Source organism: Monopterus albus, unplaced genomic scaffold (assembly GCF_001952655.1).
Source record: "Monopterus albus unplaced genomic scaffold, M_albus_1.0 scaffold67.1, whole genome shotgun sequence".
Taxonomy (NCBI): Eukaryota; Metazoa; Chordata; class Actinopteri; order Synbranchiformes; family Synbranchidae; genus Monopterus; species Monopterus albus.
In genome coordinates, this window is record NW_018127947.1 from 771,620 (window position 1) to 787,715 (window position 16,096).

A 16,096-nucleotide genomic window follows, 5' to 3' on the forward strand; every position below is an offset into this window, starting at 1 on the left:
CTGTGATCGGCAGATGACGCTAGTTTAACATGAACATACGTTTATGCGCTGTGCGGGTGCGGCAGTGAACCTCATGAGCGCCACGACAATGGAGGAAATCCACCCTTAAACGGATCTTTTTCGCTTTGGTGTTCTCACTGTAGTTACAAACAAGGATATTTGTTTTTCTGTCGCTGCTGTATTTTGTCCTGTCAACACTGTTTAGCCGAACTGGGGAAATGAAGAAAATAGTGTGTGAAGTAATATTTGTGAGTTCAGGTTTTGGGTGTATTTTCCTTTAAATCCCTGCTGAGCGGATGTAGCAGAGCCCAGCGGAGAGTGAGACAGAGTTTCTCAGCGGCTCAGCCCAGCGAGCACAATGGACCGATAAACATCACGGTTTGGGGCGATGTTCAGGTACAAAATACATCAATCTGTCTTTTATTCGGTCTTTGAAGGAAAACCAGTAAAACTACGATTCCAGAGGCAGCGTGTCGGGTCCACAGCTGGTCGTTTCTGTTTACACACCCAGTTCTGACAGCTGAGCTCGGCAGCATCGGTGTTTCCTTTCGCTGTTATTGCTCTCATTTCTGGTCCTGTTATATATGAAAGCCAATGATTAAATGTGCTTTTAGTGAATTTATTGAAATATCTTGTCAGAAGACGTATGGTTGTGGTTGTTTCTAGAGGCCAGGTTCCATATGATTCGGGTCCAACAGGGTGGATTAAAACATCTCTGAAATATAAGCAATAACAGTGTGTTTAAATATTAAGTGACTTCCTTTATTTATCACCGTTTAGATCATAGAATACACTGCTTTATTATCTAAATTCGTAGGCCAACACCAAGCTCATGCAGTTTACATGAAGGAAAAATGGCTTTCTGAAAATTTAATGGTCTTATTTCATTTAAGAAACATCCCAGGTCCATTTTATTATGCTGTCAAAATGGCCTATCCTACTTTTTCCTCCGTTTTAATGCCATCTGAGTTTCCCCCTCAGGCTCTGGATGAGGTGGTTTAATATCATCTGAAACTGAATCACTGATTTATTTCTTTTTTTTTGGCAGGGAAACTTATTGTATAATACAGCAGTGACTTTCTGCAACAGCAGCCAGGCTTTCCCTGTGGTTAATAAGATTTCTGTTTGCCTGACTGAAGATCATGTGGTCAGACTTGTGCTGAAATAAGTTAAACCTAGAAAGGGAGTGTTTTGCTTCACCGTGATGAGAACATTAGCAATGTTTAATCAGCTTGTCACAGCCGATGCAAAGCTCTGTTTAAAAAACCTGCCGTTTCCTCTTATTTGGAATTGTTTTATTCCATTGTAGTCGCTCTTGTCTCCAAATTCCTTCCTGTCCAGATTGGTTTGCTATGGAAATGGATATGATACCGAAATTCTCCTCAAAAGACGAGGAAATTGACTTCTGGAAGGGACTGTCCCTGAAGTACAAGAAGGGGTATGTACTGGCTGATCTGTTATTTTATTCTGTATTTTCCTCATTGTCATTCAAAGACATAAACCAATAGCAAATGTATCTTATGTCTGAGTGGCAAAAACCAAACTGTGTACTGTATTTTTGACCCATTTTTATGAAATGTATGTGTTCAGTTAGCTTCAGTGTGCTTTGGAAATCTGAAACTGTTGAACAACCAACTACCGCACTGTGGGGTTTGTCTTTTTAAGGGATTTGTTGACAGTGTTAACTTTGTCACTCATGAGACTAAACAATAAAGACTAAGATCATCCCAGACGTTCACAGGCAGAGAACAGGTGAAGAGGGGTTTCGTCATTACTGACAGAATGGAAAACGTCTGGAAATGTACAGATATTGTTTTTGAACCACACACATTCACATTAAAACTGTAACTGGACAGTGTGAGGTAAAATTACAGCATGTTGTGTGTTTTTCTTAATTTTAAAAATATCACTGTTTTACATTTTATAGCTTCAGATGAACATAAATTAGATATTGTCTTTGGCCTTTTACACTTCATGTTCAAAAGTATGCAGATGCACCTGTGCACATATTTTGTGTACTTTGGGTCTGGGGTTCTAGTTCACGGTTTGGCCAAGACCTTAAGTCTAAAATAAATGACACAGCATATAAAGAGATGTCAAAGCTGTGCTCCTCATGCACAAAACCAGCTCCACAAAGAGATAAAGAATTTCCTCTGTGTGCCCACAGGTGCCAGGAGGCTCAGGAGGAGCTGTTGGAGTTTCAGGAGGGGAGCAGGGAGCTGGAGGCTGAGCTGGAAGCACAGCTGGGACAGGCCGAGCATCGCATGAAGGACCTGCAGTCTGAGAACCACAGACTCAAGAACGAGGTGGAAACACTCAAGGTAAGTGTAGGTGTACGCTGACAGGAAATAAATGGAATGATTGTTGCCTCCTCATCAGTATAACAGGCTTTATCAGTGCAGGTTTTCCAGCTCACCACTTAGTTTTAGATCTCCCTGCCTGGAAACAGCCTCCGTGTTACATTTCAGTCCAGTCTGTTGTTGAGGTGGCTGAGTCCTGGTTAATCTCTGAGTTGAGCAAATACAGCATGTCTCTGTGTGTGCCCTTGACATACATATTTGATGCTTTTTTTAGTAGCTACCTGATGTCATTACTCGTCCTTGAGTGCAGTCTCTTGGGAATGAGGAGAAGTAAAGTCACACAGCTGCTGCTTCCCTGGATGTGCTCGGGATTTGGTTGATTTATCTAGTGGGCCTGCAGCTTTGTGTCTGTGGTTATACTGAGATAACGCCTCCAGGGGCTTGTAATAAAACCTTATCCCATGCACACCAAAATAAAGGGTGATGCAGTAAGTGGCCCTCTGGAAGAACAGTATCACACTGTCTCATTAACTCACATAGCTGTAGTGGGGTTTATTGGCCTCAGTGAGGAGTGGACGTTGTGAAGCTGTGTGCAATCTAAATGGTAATCTCTCTTTGGGAAGGTGCTGAGGTACGTCTGTCTTCCAGTCTCAGCAGTCAGCCTCTCCCCAGCCGGCCGTACACTGATGCAGCTGATCTGCATGGCTCTCATAAATAATGCATCAGGTTGTGTCTCTCATTCTGATTCTCACTCCATAATTACAAAAAAGGCAGGTGGCACATTACCGAGTCCACGTCTCCAGCATGGATATGATGTTTGCGCGAAGACTGCCAGGTTTTACTTTTCCAGACAAGTACTCACACCTCAAGGCCCCCCGTATGCAGAGCGTCATGGCATCTTCACTGTCATGTTAACGGGATGTGCTGAATGCACCGCTCAGGCTTCGTCTGGCTGCCTGTGACCGATCCAGACACCACAGCAGATATAGGTCAGACATACAGACAGGCCCCGTGGTACTCATCAAGCTGGTTGCCTCACATATATAGGCCACGCTTTCACAGCCTGACAGCGGCGAGGGCGAACACTGAGAAATGGATGGCCAAATCTAGGTGCTGTTAAATCGTGTTCAATATGAAGCTCTCCTATCCTGTGTGTTCCTCCTCCAGGAGAAGCTGGAGCAACAGTACTCCCAGAGCTACAAGCAGATCTCCCTGCTGGAGGCCGACCTCGGCCAGACCCGCAGCATCAAGGAGCAGCTGCACAAATACGTCCGAGAGCTCGAACAGTCCAACGACGACTTAGAAAGAGCCAAAAGGTCTGTGTGAGCACTGAATGCTCGCTAATGACACTTTAAAACATCACATCCTCAGTTTACTCCTGTACATCATTTAGGTCATTCTCATCTTTTTGGTTTCAACTTGATTTCATACCAGTGTACTGAATGAAATGTTCTTTTTGGAGTTTGTTGAGTTTTGTCTTTCTCAGTTTCTGTGTTGCTAACTTCATTGTCTGTCTCCTTTAACTTCTTTGTCAGAGCTACTATTGTGTCTCTGGAGAACTTCGAGCAGCGTCTGAACCAGGCCATCGAGAGGAACGCCTTCCTGGAGAGTGAGCTGGATGAGAAGGAGTCTCTTCTGGTTTCTGTGCAGAGGTTAAAGGATGAAGCCAGAGGTGATTATTGACTTGGTTTTTACAAATGAGCCTCGCTGTCAGTCACCGCTTCTTCATGATGAGCTGTAATGTTTAAAACATCTGCTTTCTCACAAGATTTGTGGGAATTTCTTTGGTTTGTGTCATCAGCAAAGCTCTTTATCACTTATTTTCTGCAGACTTGCGGCAGGAGCTGGCCGTGCGAGAGCGGCAGTCAGATGTAAGCAGGATGTCTGCTCCAAGTTCACCCACGCAGGACAATGTGAAGATGGACACTGCTGTGCAGGCCTCACTCTCACTCCCTGCTACCCCGCTGAGCAAAGGTCTAGACAACGCCTTTGCCAACCCAACAGGTACAATAGCTGCCTCCCCGGGGTGTTTTTTGTTTTTCTTGTTATACAAGTACAGGCAGGGAAATTCTCTTAATTAACACACCCTCAATTCTACCGTTTTTATTTTCATGTAAAGACATAGCTACCTGTCAGGAACAAAGTGTCAAGTGGCTCCATGATTAATGATTTGTGAAATAAAATTAGCCAGTCTGATGGAAAAAAACTCGCCCGAAGAGGAGGCAAATGTGTGCTCCTCCACTAGCAAAATCCAGTGTCACGCACAGACGTGGCAGGTTAAAGATGCATTAACTAAGATGTTACACACACAGTCTGATAAACCCAGTGACAGTGGCCACGGCGTCTCTCAGCTAACACATTTACTGTTAGCCAGCTAACGCTAGCTGCATTTTGTACAGTTTGTCCCAAACAGGCATCCATAGTTTGCATCATCCGTCCCTAGAAAATAGGATGGATGATAGGGGCAAAGAGCGGATTATGTTTGAGCTGCACTGAACTGTCTAGGCTGAAAAGACATTCGGTAGAGTAGCTTTAGCTGATTTCGAGTGTCAAATTCTGAGTAGGCTACTTTCTGCTCCCACAATGCAATTTGTTCACATTTTATAGCTGCAAAAAGCATAGATGTGACATTGATTCATAAATATCTGAAATTGTGATTTGCTGACTGAATGTTTACTGAATTTAAATTAAAACATCTATTTAATCTTGTTTGTTCCTCTCTCCTATCCAGTACTGCCAAATGGCTATGGCAGCAACTCGCCGCTGACTCCCTCTGCCAGAATATCAGCCCTCAACATCGTCAGTGATTTACTCCGGAAAGTCGGGGTGAGTCATTCTGTCTCAATTCCTGTATTTCTGTACCAGGTCTCCTGTTCTCTTCCACTACATCATAAGCTTTATTTAGGAAGTCCCTGCTGTTCCGCAGCGAAGGAGAAGCAGCATCACCTCCTGTTTATGTCTCCCCACAGGCTCTGGAGTCTAAACTCGCTGCTTGCAGGAACTTTGCCAAGGACCAGAAAGCCAGGAAGGCGTGTGCTCTCGACAACAGCAATGCGCTCAACGCAAACACAGCCAAGTACTCGCAGTTGCTACATACATCGTATTTTGACAAAGCGTAAGTGAAACCAAAACCTACCTCCTTTTGTTGAAAAACTTAGAAAAAAAATTCAACTGGACTAGGTTCTTAGGTCGAAGACGTTTCACCTCTCATCCAAGAGGCTTCATCAGTTCTGCCCAAGTGACGTTGAGCTGGAGATATTTATCCCCATCGGTGGTGTTTCAGTCCTTTGACTATGACCTGGATGACTGAGAATCTGCATGGACTACCTGCTTTTGCCACATTTCATTTCTTAGTCATTAGACAGGGATAATTTATGACAAGGATCTTGTGGTGTAATGTCATGACTTGATTCTTGTCTGCTGTGTTTACTGGATGTGTATTTACGGGAAAAGATGATGTGTGTAAGTAGGAGGGGGTATGAAGAAGAGTCTGAGATCTGTGTGCATTTTTTCCCAGCAGGACAGAGATGGTCACGTTCCCTGCATTGATTCTGGGTAATTGCAGCTCCTGTTACCTGAGTGTGTGCATGCTGCTGCTGATTTTAATAGACCTCTTTGTCCGTGTAGAACTAATAGAAATAATCTTGACTGGGTGAGAGGATGTCTTACTGTTCAGGGGTGGTGGTGGGCTGTTGGTGCTGGAAGGTTCCTGCTAATCTGACCCAAAACATGTTCTTTTGTACTAGTGTGAGTTGTTTCACCATTAATTCTAATGACAGTTCTTTGCTTTGCTGCTGTTTTGTGGAGTTTACAGGAATTATTTTCTTAAGTTCTAAAGAATAGAAACTTCATTCATGTTACTTGGGGACATTATCTGCACTGGCCAGTGATTTTAATCCCGTCCAAAGTGTGCACAAGGGAATTTTTTCATCCCCGCCTTAGTATGAATTACAGCCACAGTTAAACTGTACAACCACAAAGGTCACTGTCCTTCTGGTTTCAGTGCAGGGAGCTGCTGATCACAAATCACCTTCAGGCAGAGCTGGAAAAGAGGGGGACATTGTTGTAAAAGAACAAAACATGATGATCTAATCAATGAATGTCAAGTGTGAGGAGTTTGCCTCATTTTGAACTTTATATTTTATTAAGGGGAAGCTCTGTATAACACTGATGCATGGAGTACCTTGGTATGTTCTGATAAATGATGAAAAAAGATTCAAATATATTTTTCTTGTCTGAACTAAGGAATCACAAGAAGAGAAAATGCTCTGATGCTGCTGCCGAAACTCGGTACAGACATTTTGCAGACGACTCCCAGCCTTGGCTGGAGAGTTTGCTTTGAAGCATGTACTGAAGTTGCTCATTGTACTCTGGTGCTTTTCAGAGTTGTGAGCCAGGCCCAAACCAGATAAACAGAGCCCAACTATGACCACACAACAAACCAGTTGAACCTGTCATTCAGACTAACTCTCCAACTTCCTTCCCATTTCCTGCATAGTCCTGGTGTTTTTGGTTAACCTGACCTCTCTGCCTAGTCACCCTCGAGTCTCTGTGTGAGATGGAGCCAGTGTTAGGATAGGATAACAAGGACAGGAACAATCTTTTTTTTTTTTTTATGTGACTGTTTTGGGTTTTTTTTGCAGAAACACCATAAATGGACTGGAGCCCGGTTCCCTGACAGCCATCACCGCCCCTCCTGCTGCCTCCTCTCCAGGATTAGTGCCCCTTGCTGTGTGATGGTAACAAAAAAATTTAATCTAAGAAGAGAAGAGTCCAGACAAAGAGGGAACACAGTACTGTAAAACTTTGTTGTCCTCATCTTCTCTCTGTGGCTGTTGTTCTGACTCGACACTTGTGCTTCGCTCCTGCTCGTGGGTCCGTCTGTACATTCTGTGTGTTACTGCTTCTGCTGTTTACTCACGGTCAAGTCCTGTCTGCTCTTCACGTGTTTAAAGATTCCTTGAGCTTCTCCCTCAGTTTGTCCGAAGAGTGCAACAGTTCATCTGAAAACATTCTGATGACGCTTAAAATGAAGAGCATTTTGCAACAACTTTCATCAGCAATAACTTCAATTAAGGCACCAGTTGAGTGCACTCACATCCACTGCTGCACCTGCGAATGGAAACTAAAAGGTCTAATGGGTGGACACTTGTGCAGATGTCCTGAATAATTATGCACCACATGTCTCCACCAATTAGTGATGTTTCAAAATATTTTCAGCGTTGCCCCCAGTGTCTCGGTCAGGATGCAGGTGATTTGTACCGTTATCTGGTTGTGCTTGAAATTTAGTTTCAGTCAGCAACAAAGGGATCGGGGAGTCTTTGTGTCATTGTAGTGAGTCCAAAACACCATCTAACATCTGAACCATGTGACCTGATGCGTACAGTATTGGTCATATTGATTGTTACTGTCAGCCAGTTAAGCACTGCTACCACATAAAATCTGGCATATTTAAGTACACAAGACATTTTCAGTACAGTACAATACACAGTAAGTAAGTAAAGCACTTTGACTTTGTGTGAACTTAAATCTGTCACATTTTTCATTTTCATTCAAGTGCAATATTGTTAATGTTTGAGGGTTTAATTTATTTCATCTTTCTTCTATGGCATGTTTTAATTTAAAAAAATGTAATAATACTCCACCAATTTACATAAGTAACATCACATCAGTTCGTACTGTGGGGAAATTAGAGCTGCAATGATTAGATGAGTCAGTCCACAGAAAATTAATCGACAACTATTCTGATAATCATTTCAGTCATTTTCAAACAAAAACTCAATGTTTGAAAACGTGAATACTTGTTTTCTCTGTTTCATGTTGTAAATTAAATATCTTTGGGTTTGAACTGTTGGACAAGACATCTGAAGTTGTCAAAAGTCTTCTGATCCAAAACAAAAGAATAATCAGCAGATTAATCGATGATGAGAATTACCTTTTTTTTAAATTTTTAAAATCAGTTGTGTAAAGCAGGTTTTCAGAGCTACGGTGATGTCTTCAAATTTGTTTTGTCTGACAAAAGGTCAAAAACTCAAATATATTCAATTTATAAATAATAGAAAACAGAACAAAAAGCAAGCAGTCATACTCAAGAATTAATTTAGTTTGAAAATGATAAATTGATTGATTTTCTGTATTTTTTACGGGCAGCCATCCATGTGAATTAATGTTTGTATGACATGAAAATAAATCAACTCTCTTGAATCTTGCCCACTCCAGACCTGAAATATATGACCGACAAAAATTAATACAGACTAGATAACTCAAGCAAGCTTAAAGGGTCAGCTCTGTGATTTATAGGCCTAATGGAAATGAATGGAAACCAACAAAAGGAAAAACCTGAAGATCTACAACTCTATGGCTGCATTTGAAAGTCAGCAAACATGTAAAGCACATGATAAGGACCTACTATAAAACCTTTGTTAGAAACAACACTGCCCTCTGTTGGACAAACAAGTAGATACAAGAAAAAGGGGCTTATTTTCCTTTCACTTTCAGCACTTAAGTAATTTTATCATTAATAATCATATCTCAAAACAGACACAAAATAGTAGATTGCATCTGCGTGAATTATCCAAAATTCATCCAAAGTACAAAGAGTTTGGATTCTTGCAGCACAGAAGTCTCCACTTGTGTTTACTGGAAGCCGATGTGTGAGGATCAGTGAATCCACTGGTAGAAGACAGCCGGGGATTTAACCTAGGTTGTTTCTACGCAAGACAATCAGGCTATGTACAGCAGGATATGTGTAGTTTCCATATCTGTAGCCGGCTCAACATGATCAACATTTTGTGTTGAAACAGTTCAGCCCCCTCCTCTCTTCCATTCAGCCACCTGCTCTATTTGCCTCTGCCTCCTCTCCAGGATCTCGATCCTCTTGGCATCGTTGCGTGCTTGCTCCTGCGCCCTGAGCTTGGCCACATCCTCAAAGAACCTGTGTCTGCAAGAAGGGGGAAGCATTATATTCAGGAATAGACAGCAGTAACCAGTGTAAGCCACACCCACGGCCTTTTCCAGTGCATTTTACATTTCAAATAAGATGAGGAAATCCATTTAGCACATTATTTGTAATATTTCACATAATATATCACAAATTGCTATTTACTAAAGCTGAAACAAATAAGTGACATAAAATAAACAGCTGTTTTGATAAATTAACAGCTTTAGTCATAAATAAAGATGCCAAATATCCCAGTATCACAGTCTGAAATTTTAAGAAAAGTTTTCTGATTGTACTTTTACTTTTTTAATTTGGAGTGGAGGGACCTGAACTTATAATGAAGTATTTTTAGATACAAGTGTTGGTACTTTTACTTGACAAAGGGAACTTCTTCCACCACTGATACTATATCACTTACATATACCATATAACTCTATATAATTTTGTTTTGCATATATTTTACACAACTTAATGTTTTCATGCACAATAACGCGCCTTGTATGAAGCTGCTGAATGTTAACTATGTTTGTATTTTACTGTCAGCATGCAGGAGACAATAGAGCTTTTAACGTTATGTATTCAACATTTCTATAAGACAATTACGATGCAATCAAAAACACAAACGTGCAACAAAGCCTACCTGTTTATGAAAGCGATAGTTAGTCCAGCAATGACCGTCCCGAACAAAAGTGGTTTGGCCAGACGCTTTGACGCGGACAGTCTGTGTTGTTTCATTATAACGGAAATATAAATAGAAAACTAGTCAACGCGAGCTCTATTCGACCTTTTAGTGACCATCAGCTAACGGCTCACTTTAATACACACCTCCAGCTTCCGGCATCGCAATTACTCACGTACTGCTACTGCTACTCCTTCTTCTCCGTCTTCATCGTGTTCTTCTTCTGTTGTTTAATGGCGTTTGGCAAGCAGCATTACCGCCACCTTCTAGACTGGAGTGTGGATCAAAACGGCCCCTACCAACCACTATAACAAAATAACCTCACTCCGTTCACATTATATTATCAAGTTAAACATGAAAACGGTAGAGAAAATTGTGAGGAATCAGAAAATGTCCTTGTTATTATGATAAGATGACCGGTTTTTGAATGAAGTGACAAATTCCAGAGAGAGTGTCTAATGTGCCCCCTTCTTGTCTTGTGGTTTTTAGATTAGATTAGATTCAATTTTATTGTCATTACCCATGTACAAGTACAAGGCAACGAAATGCAGTTTAGCATCTAACCAGAAGTGCAGTAATAGCAGTGGAGAGTGCACAGTATCTACAGTCTGTACAGTCAGAACTAATTTACCAACAGATGTGTACAATTGATATTTACAGTAAGATATGTAGGGTAATGTACGATTCTCCACGATTTTCCACATTCAATCTGTCAAGGACAAAAGGCATAATAGAGTGAATCAGCTTCTTAAATTAACTCAAAGATAAAAAAAAATAAACAAACTTAAAACACTGCATTATTAATGTAGTGAATCCCACCTGGAAAAAAGATTTACCAGCTGTAAATTAAAGAGATATCAGCCATTGCAAATGTCATCAAACTGAATTTCAGTCAGAGAGAGAAACATGGAAAACTATCATTAGAAGACCCTACGTCAAATTAACACTAATTCACTTCAAGAAATATTAAAACCTAAAGCCTTTTTATGTCCCGTTACTACGGTAGCCTAGATGGGACATTATGTTCATGCTGCTGTGTGTGACTCTGCAATAGACATGCTTTTGAACACAGTAAGTCTGGAATAATTCAAAGCCGAAACTCTATTCTTATAGAGCAGATGGTCTAATATGAATTTGCATAAATGTGCATTTTAATGAGGACCGATTTCACAAAAACTGCACACGTTGTTACCAAATAGATTAGGATAAATGTAAGAATTTACAGTGTGCTGGAATCCAAACTAGCCTAATATCTCGTCCGGCCCTCTGACATCTGAATATCATACAAATTATTTCAAGTATTATGTCCTGCCTTGAGTTTTACTGAATGTATCGAATTACTCAATAAAGAACTGCTGGAATCTGATCTAACTTTTAATGGTTTATGTGACGTACTACTACTTCCGTGTGCAAACATTATGAACCAAAACAACCCCAAAGACAACGTAGCCGATTTTTATCCACCCAAGCAGAATATACACTACGTTTTGCATATATAACAGTGATTTTAACTGAGTTTTACGTAATATCACAAATGATTTTGAAACTGATAATGTTTACGCGGAATCTTACTTCTATAAACAGTTCTACGGACACATTTTAGAGATGGACTAAACCGGAAAGTGAATGAAAATAGATCACGGGTGTATGAAATGAACAAAATCGCAGTTATTTTGTTAACTTAGCGGTTTGTTCGTTCAGTTATCCATTTGTAAGCATTTAAAGTTGAGCTAATGCTAAAGATGTCGCAGAAAGGCTCGGTTGAAGGCTGCGACCGCTTTGAATATCTACAAACTCTGGTCACTGAATTCCAGGACACCGACAGCGAAGGTGGTTTTTGGTGCAGTTTTATTATCCATTATTCACTTATTTTTAAAGATTTAAAAAGTAAATGGAGTTCCCATAACCCCCTTGAATCTTCGTAGGTATTTATATTAACATAACAATTGCCTTTTTATTATTTAAAGGAACAATCCGTAATGCAAACAAATGCTAGTTTGTTAGCATCCATCACTGCAGCTAACGATTGATCTCAGCCGTTCAATAAAATAGTGAGAAATATCCACCCCAGTTTCAAAAAGTCCAAAGGAAACGTCGTCACATGTTTTGTTCATTAAAGAGCCCAAAACCAAAAGATACTAGGAATAGGATCATAGGAATAAAAAATAATTCACATGTACGAAGCAGAAAATTTTGCAAAAAAGTTAGCAGTATAGTTTTTCTGTTGATCATCTAATCTTTGCAGCTATACACGGGATTAGAAGCTGCTGTCAATCATAAATTGAAAACTTTTAAACTAGGCTAACACTCGACTAGCCGTCCGTGCAAATTCTCAGTCGTCCAGGTCGTAGTACGCTGAAAAAAACTTAGAAGGCATCTGGACGTAGTTCTGATAAACCAGCCACATAAGGGATGATAGTGTTATCTCCTTCTGTTTCTGGTTCCTCCCTGCTGCTGTGAAACACCACCCAGTGGGATAAATACCTCCAGTCGGGCAGAACTGATGAAGCCTCTTGGATGAGCGGTGAAACGTACGTCCAGATGCCTACTTCTAAAAAATTTTCAGCACTTGACTAGCTGTACACTCGGTTGTTGGCTCATTAGGTATACCCAGCTAAAATTAAGTCAGTCAAATCCACCAGTCGTGCATGAAAGTGATAAAGTTTAGTTTTTCAGAGGTGTTGATTCACCTATATGATCAATGTTCTTAGAAACATGTTTATTTTCTGCTGTTCTTTGTTAGTTCCACCCACTGTTGAAGAATGACACCACTATTGATATTTAAACGTTCACAGATCTAGTAATGCTTTTGTCCCGCTCATGTGGTCTCATATTTTAATAAAATCTTGTCAGCACGTCTTGTGGCCAACACATGTAATGGTGGTGCTTTTTTTTTTAATGATCTCAAATGTGTCCTTTGCAATTCTGTATTGAAACCTCTTGTTACTTTTTGGCCTGGACAGTCCATCATGAGCTAATATTATCAACTGGCTGCTTTATTGATTAGGCTTTAATTTATGTGGATTTGTTTCAATAGTTATTTTTAAGTTCCTTACAGAACTTTTGTCATTCAATCAGAGGCAAAGGAGCAGGTGTTGGCTAACCTGGCCAACTTTGCATATGACCCGAAGAACATGGAGTATCTGAGTCAGCTACAGGTCCCTGACCTCTTCCTGGACATGTTGACTGAGGAGAACGAGAACTTTGTGGAGTTTGGGATGGGTGAGTATCATGCCAGCAAAAACTGCAACTCCTCTTCTCTCAACCAGAGTTTTGCCTCTTGATCTGAACCTGTCATCCTGCCTTGTTGTTCATCTCTTCTCTCGTGTCATACTCTCAGGGGGGCTGTGTAACCTCAGTATGGACCCCGAATGCCGGGACATCATCCTGCAGAGCAGTGGGATCAACTTGGTCACTAACTGTCTGTCCAACCAGAGGGAAGAGACCGTCCTGTCAGCCATCACCACGCTCATGAATCTAACAACACCCTCATCCCGCTCTCAGATCACTGACCCGGCCATCCTGCAGTGCATGCTGCGCTTCTCCCTTGCAGAGAGCCCCCGCCTGCGCAACCTGGCCATTGTGTTTCTGCAGGAGTGCTGCACCGAGGAGCAGGTGGCCCAAGTGGAGCAGCAGATGCAGGGACAGCAGACGGCCATCGGCATCCCACTGCCCAAGGATGAAGGTACAGCTGAGATTTGTTTGTGTAGCAGATATAGTATACCAGGTAGGCAAAAGTATGTGGACAGCTCTGTTATGTTACACCCACATGTGATTATGAAGAATTTTTATCAGATGTTGCTATCAGATTCTTCCACACCAAACTGGGAAACCATTTGTTTATGGAGCTGACTGTGCGGGGGAGGGGGGGCTTGTCATGTTGAAAATGCACCAGGAGAAACAAAGTGTTGCCTCAAAACTGTAGTTTATTATTAAATGATGTAGCGTTAGGGTTTTCCTTATTTGTCCACATAGGGATCTGAAAACATGCCAACAAGTTCTGTCATGTAGTCCACATTTAAAAGACAGGAAAGTGTAAAGGTTGCTGCAGCAGAGCGAGGTAGGAGCGGCTACCACAATAATCTGGTCACAAATTGAAGAAAAAGTAATTGTATACAATGAAACAAATAACTGCACAGCAGCTCCAAGCTGGATTTATTCAAACAGAGCATACATTTTAATGTAAGTTGAGCCAGTCAGCACAGCATGCTCTGTGTGCTTTAGGGACACCTGAGTTATGACCTTATTCCCTTCTTGCAGCTTCAGTCCCTCACATGTGGACTTAACCTGTGGATACTGGCTGCTGTTCTGCCTTTCCCATCAAAGTGCATGTTAGAGCAGCTGTTTCAGTTTAGGTCAGGTGCTTTTTCTCACCGCATGAGGGACGGTTTCGGCTGAAGTAAAGGGCTAATTTTGTTAACTTTCAAACTATTTGGCAATAAGGTCTTATGTTCAGAGAGAAGTGACTAAGTGTTGCTGGCAAAACCTGACTCGCTCTCTGTAGTATAACTGTTACTAGCTGTTGTCCTAACAATTCACATATCTCTTGCTGTGAAATAACAGGTTGACTTCTTTGCTTAGTTTTAAGAATGCCATTCATGTCCTGAAATGTTATAGTCAAATATAAATTGCTAAAAAATTGAGGTTCACTGTTAAAAGCCAGGAGCACCATTTGTTTTCTTCTGGGCTCCTTAGAGCTATTTCTGGGCTGAGTCCTTCAGGTCTAGACAGGAGATGACACCCAATCCTGCAGCCCAGCATCAGGTGGGCTGCACATGTAGCCCGGTCAGACTTGAAAGGAATTTCTTTACCACTTTGAGTGTGTGTGTTTAATGGCGTCTAAAAATACCTTCATTCTTCCCATACAGGCAGAAACACCCACAGCTGGTTTTAATAAAGTGGAACATAGTTTATTTCATTGATGTAAAAAACATTTCTATCTTTCTGCAGGATAACAGAAATGGAGGAGGACTGAAGGGTTCACATTCAGCACTGATCTTCAGTGGACTGTAGAGGTATGTGTGAGAGGCCTCATGGGACTTCCGCTCTTTTAAATGTTGACTCACATCTGTCACATCTACTGTATATAAGTAAACACTGGGGTGTTTGTTGGGAATTGTAGGTTTATTTTCCACAAATCCCATCCGGGGACTAAACTCAACAGTGGATGCGATGTGCTCAGCATAATGTGTTTAGCTTGTCAGTCTGTTCCACAGACCTCCGCCGCACCAGGTGACATATTTCTTCCTTAGGAAACATATGAGGTCATCTTTTTTCCAACAAAGACTGAGAATGGCCGTCACCTTGTACAGTGTCTGAAAGAAGAGGCAACTGATCTCTGCTGTGTTTACGCTGCTCCACTAGCTGCTTGCGTTGTCTATAGCACAGTTGACTCTTCTTTCAGACAGTGTACAAAGTGATGGCCGTTCTCAGCCTTTGGAGCTGTTTGCTGGAAAAAGATGACCTCACATGTTTCCTGAGGAAGAAACATGTCACCTGGTGCAGCGGTGTGGCTCAGTGCTGCGTGTGTTTAATGGCTTTAGACACAGTGGAGACCTATGGCACAGACCGACAAGCTAAACCCGGTTCTGGATTCACACACACCACATTCGTTGTTGGGTTTAGTCTGTAGGTGGGTTTTGTGGGAAAAATGAGAAAACCAGAGAAGTCTACTGTCCTTAGCCTTTAAATGACAAAGCTTGCGTTTCTGTCAACAAATCCCAGGAAAGGACCTACATCAAAAAGAATCTGTCTGTAAATACTTTGCAACTTCACCCAGTGGTTCCTAGTGAACATGTGACCCTTTAAAACAGAAAACCCATTACCAACATATAGTTTTTTTTTTTTTTTTTAATAAACATTACTCAAAAAAGGGTGAATAGTGCACGTGGTGGGTCTGTTGTCAGCTGCAGAGTAGTATACACTTGGTGCTCTAGTATTCAGAGTATGTGCTGGCACTACAGTGCTTATTAATTGGATCACTTTGTTGTTGGGTTTGGTCTTTTGTGTGATTAGTTGTCAGAAAAAAAAGCACATAATGACTAAACATACCCTTAAATCCCTTTAACGTGGTTACAGGAGGATGCAGACACCCATTTGGCTCAGAACACCATCGCACATCTACACAGCTTGGGCTGTCTTTGGACAAAGTGGTTCTGATGGCTGAGTATATAGACA

At 41.4% G+C, this 16,096-nt stretch overlaps 2 protein-coding genes across 2 annotated transcripts; both read left to right on the forward strand.

The window, feature by feature from the left end:
* Window positions 1-45: 45 nt before the first annotated feature.
* Window positions 46-8,504, forward strand: ndel1a (nudE neurodevelopment protein 1-like 1a). Its single transcript, XM_020604596.1, has 9 exons — window positions 46-396; window positions 1,310-1,438; window positions 2,168-2,321; window positions 3,468-3,616; window positions 3,836-3,972; window positions 4,131-4,304; window positions 5,032-5,126; window positions 5,270-5,415; window positions 6,944-8,504. Exons 1-9 carry the CDS (start codon window positions 389-391, stop codon window positions 7,035-7,037), a joined length of 1,086 nt encoding a protein of 361 aa, XP_020460252.1. The 5' UTR covers window positions 46-388; the 3' UTR covers window positions 7,038-8,504.
* Window positions 8,505-11,508: 3,004 nt separating this feature from the next.
* Window positions 11,509-16,082, forward strand: armc7 (armadillo repeat containing 7). Its single transcript, XM_020604599.1, has 5 exons — window positions 11,509-11,749; window positions 12,998-13,141; window positions 13,260-13,604; window positions 14,870-14,934; window positions 15,998-16,082. The coding sequence occupies exons 1-4, from the start codon at window positions 11,653-11,655 to the stop codon at window positions 14,872-14,874; spliced, it is 591 nt and encodes a 196-aa protein (XP_020460255.1). The 5' UTR covers window positions 11,509-11,652; the 3' UTR covers window positions 14,875-14,934; window positions 15,998-16,082.
* Window positions 16,083-16,096: the final 14 nt, after the last annotated feature.

Coding starts and splice junctions, on each gene's coding strand:
- armc7 (XM_020604599.1), top strand. CDS start 11,653: ATGCTAAAGATGTCGCAGAAAGGCTCGGTTGAAGGCTGCGACCGCTTT. Junction 11,750..12,997: donor CCAGGACACCGACAGCGAAG/GTGGTTTTTGGT, acceptor TCATTCAATCAG/AGGCAAAGGAGCAGGTGTTG. Junction 13,142..13,259: donor CTTTGTGGAGTTTGGGATGG/GTGAGTATCATG, acceptor TCATACTCTCAG/GGGGGCTGTGTAACCTCAGT.
- ndel1a (XM_020604596.1), top strand. Junction 1,439..2,167: donor TCCCTGAAGTACAAGAAGGG/GTATGTACTGGC, acceptor GTGTGCCCACAG/GTGCCAGGAGGCTCAGGAGG. Junction 4,305..5,031: donor CGCCTTTGCCAACCCAACAG/GTACAATAGCTG, acceptor TCTCCTATCCAG/TACTGCCAAATGGCTATGGC.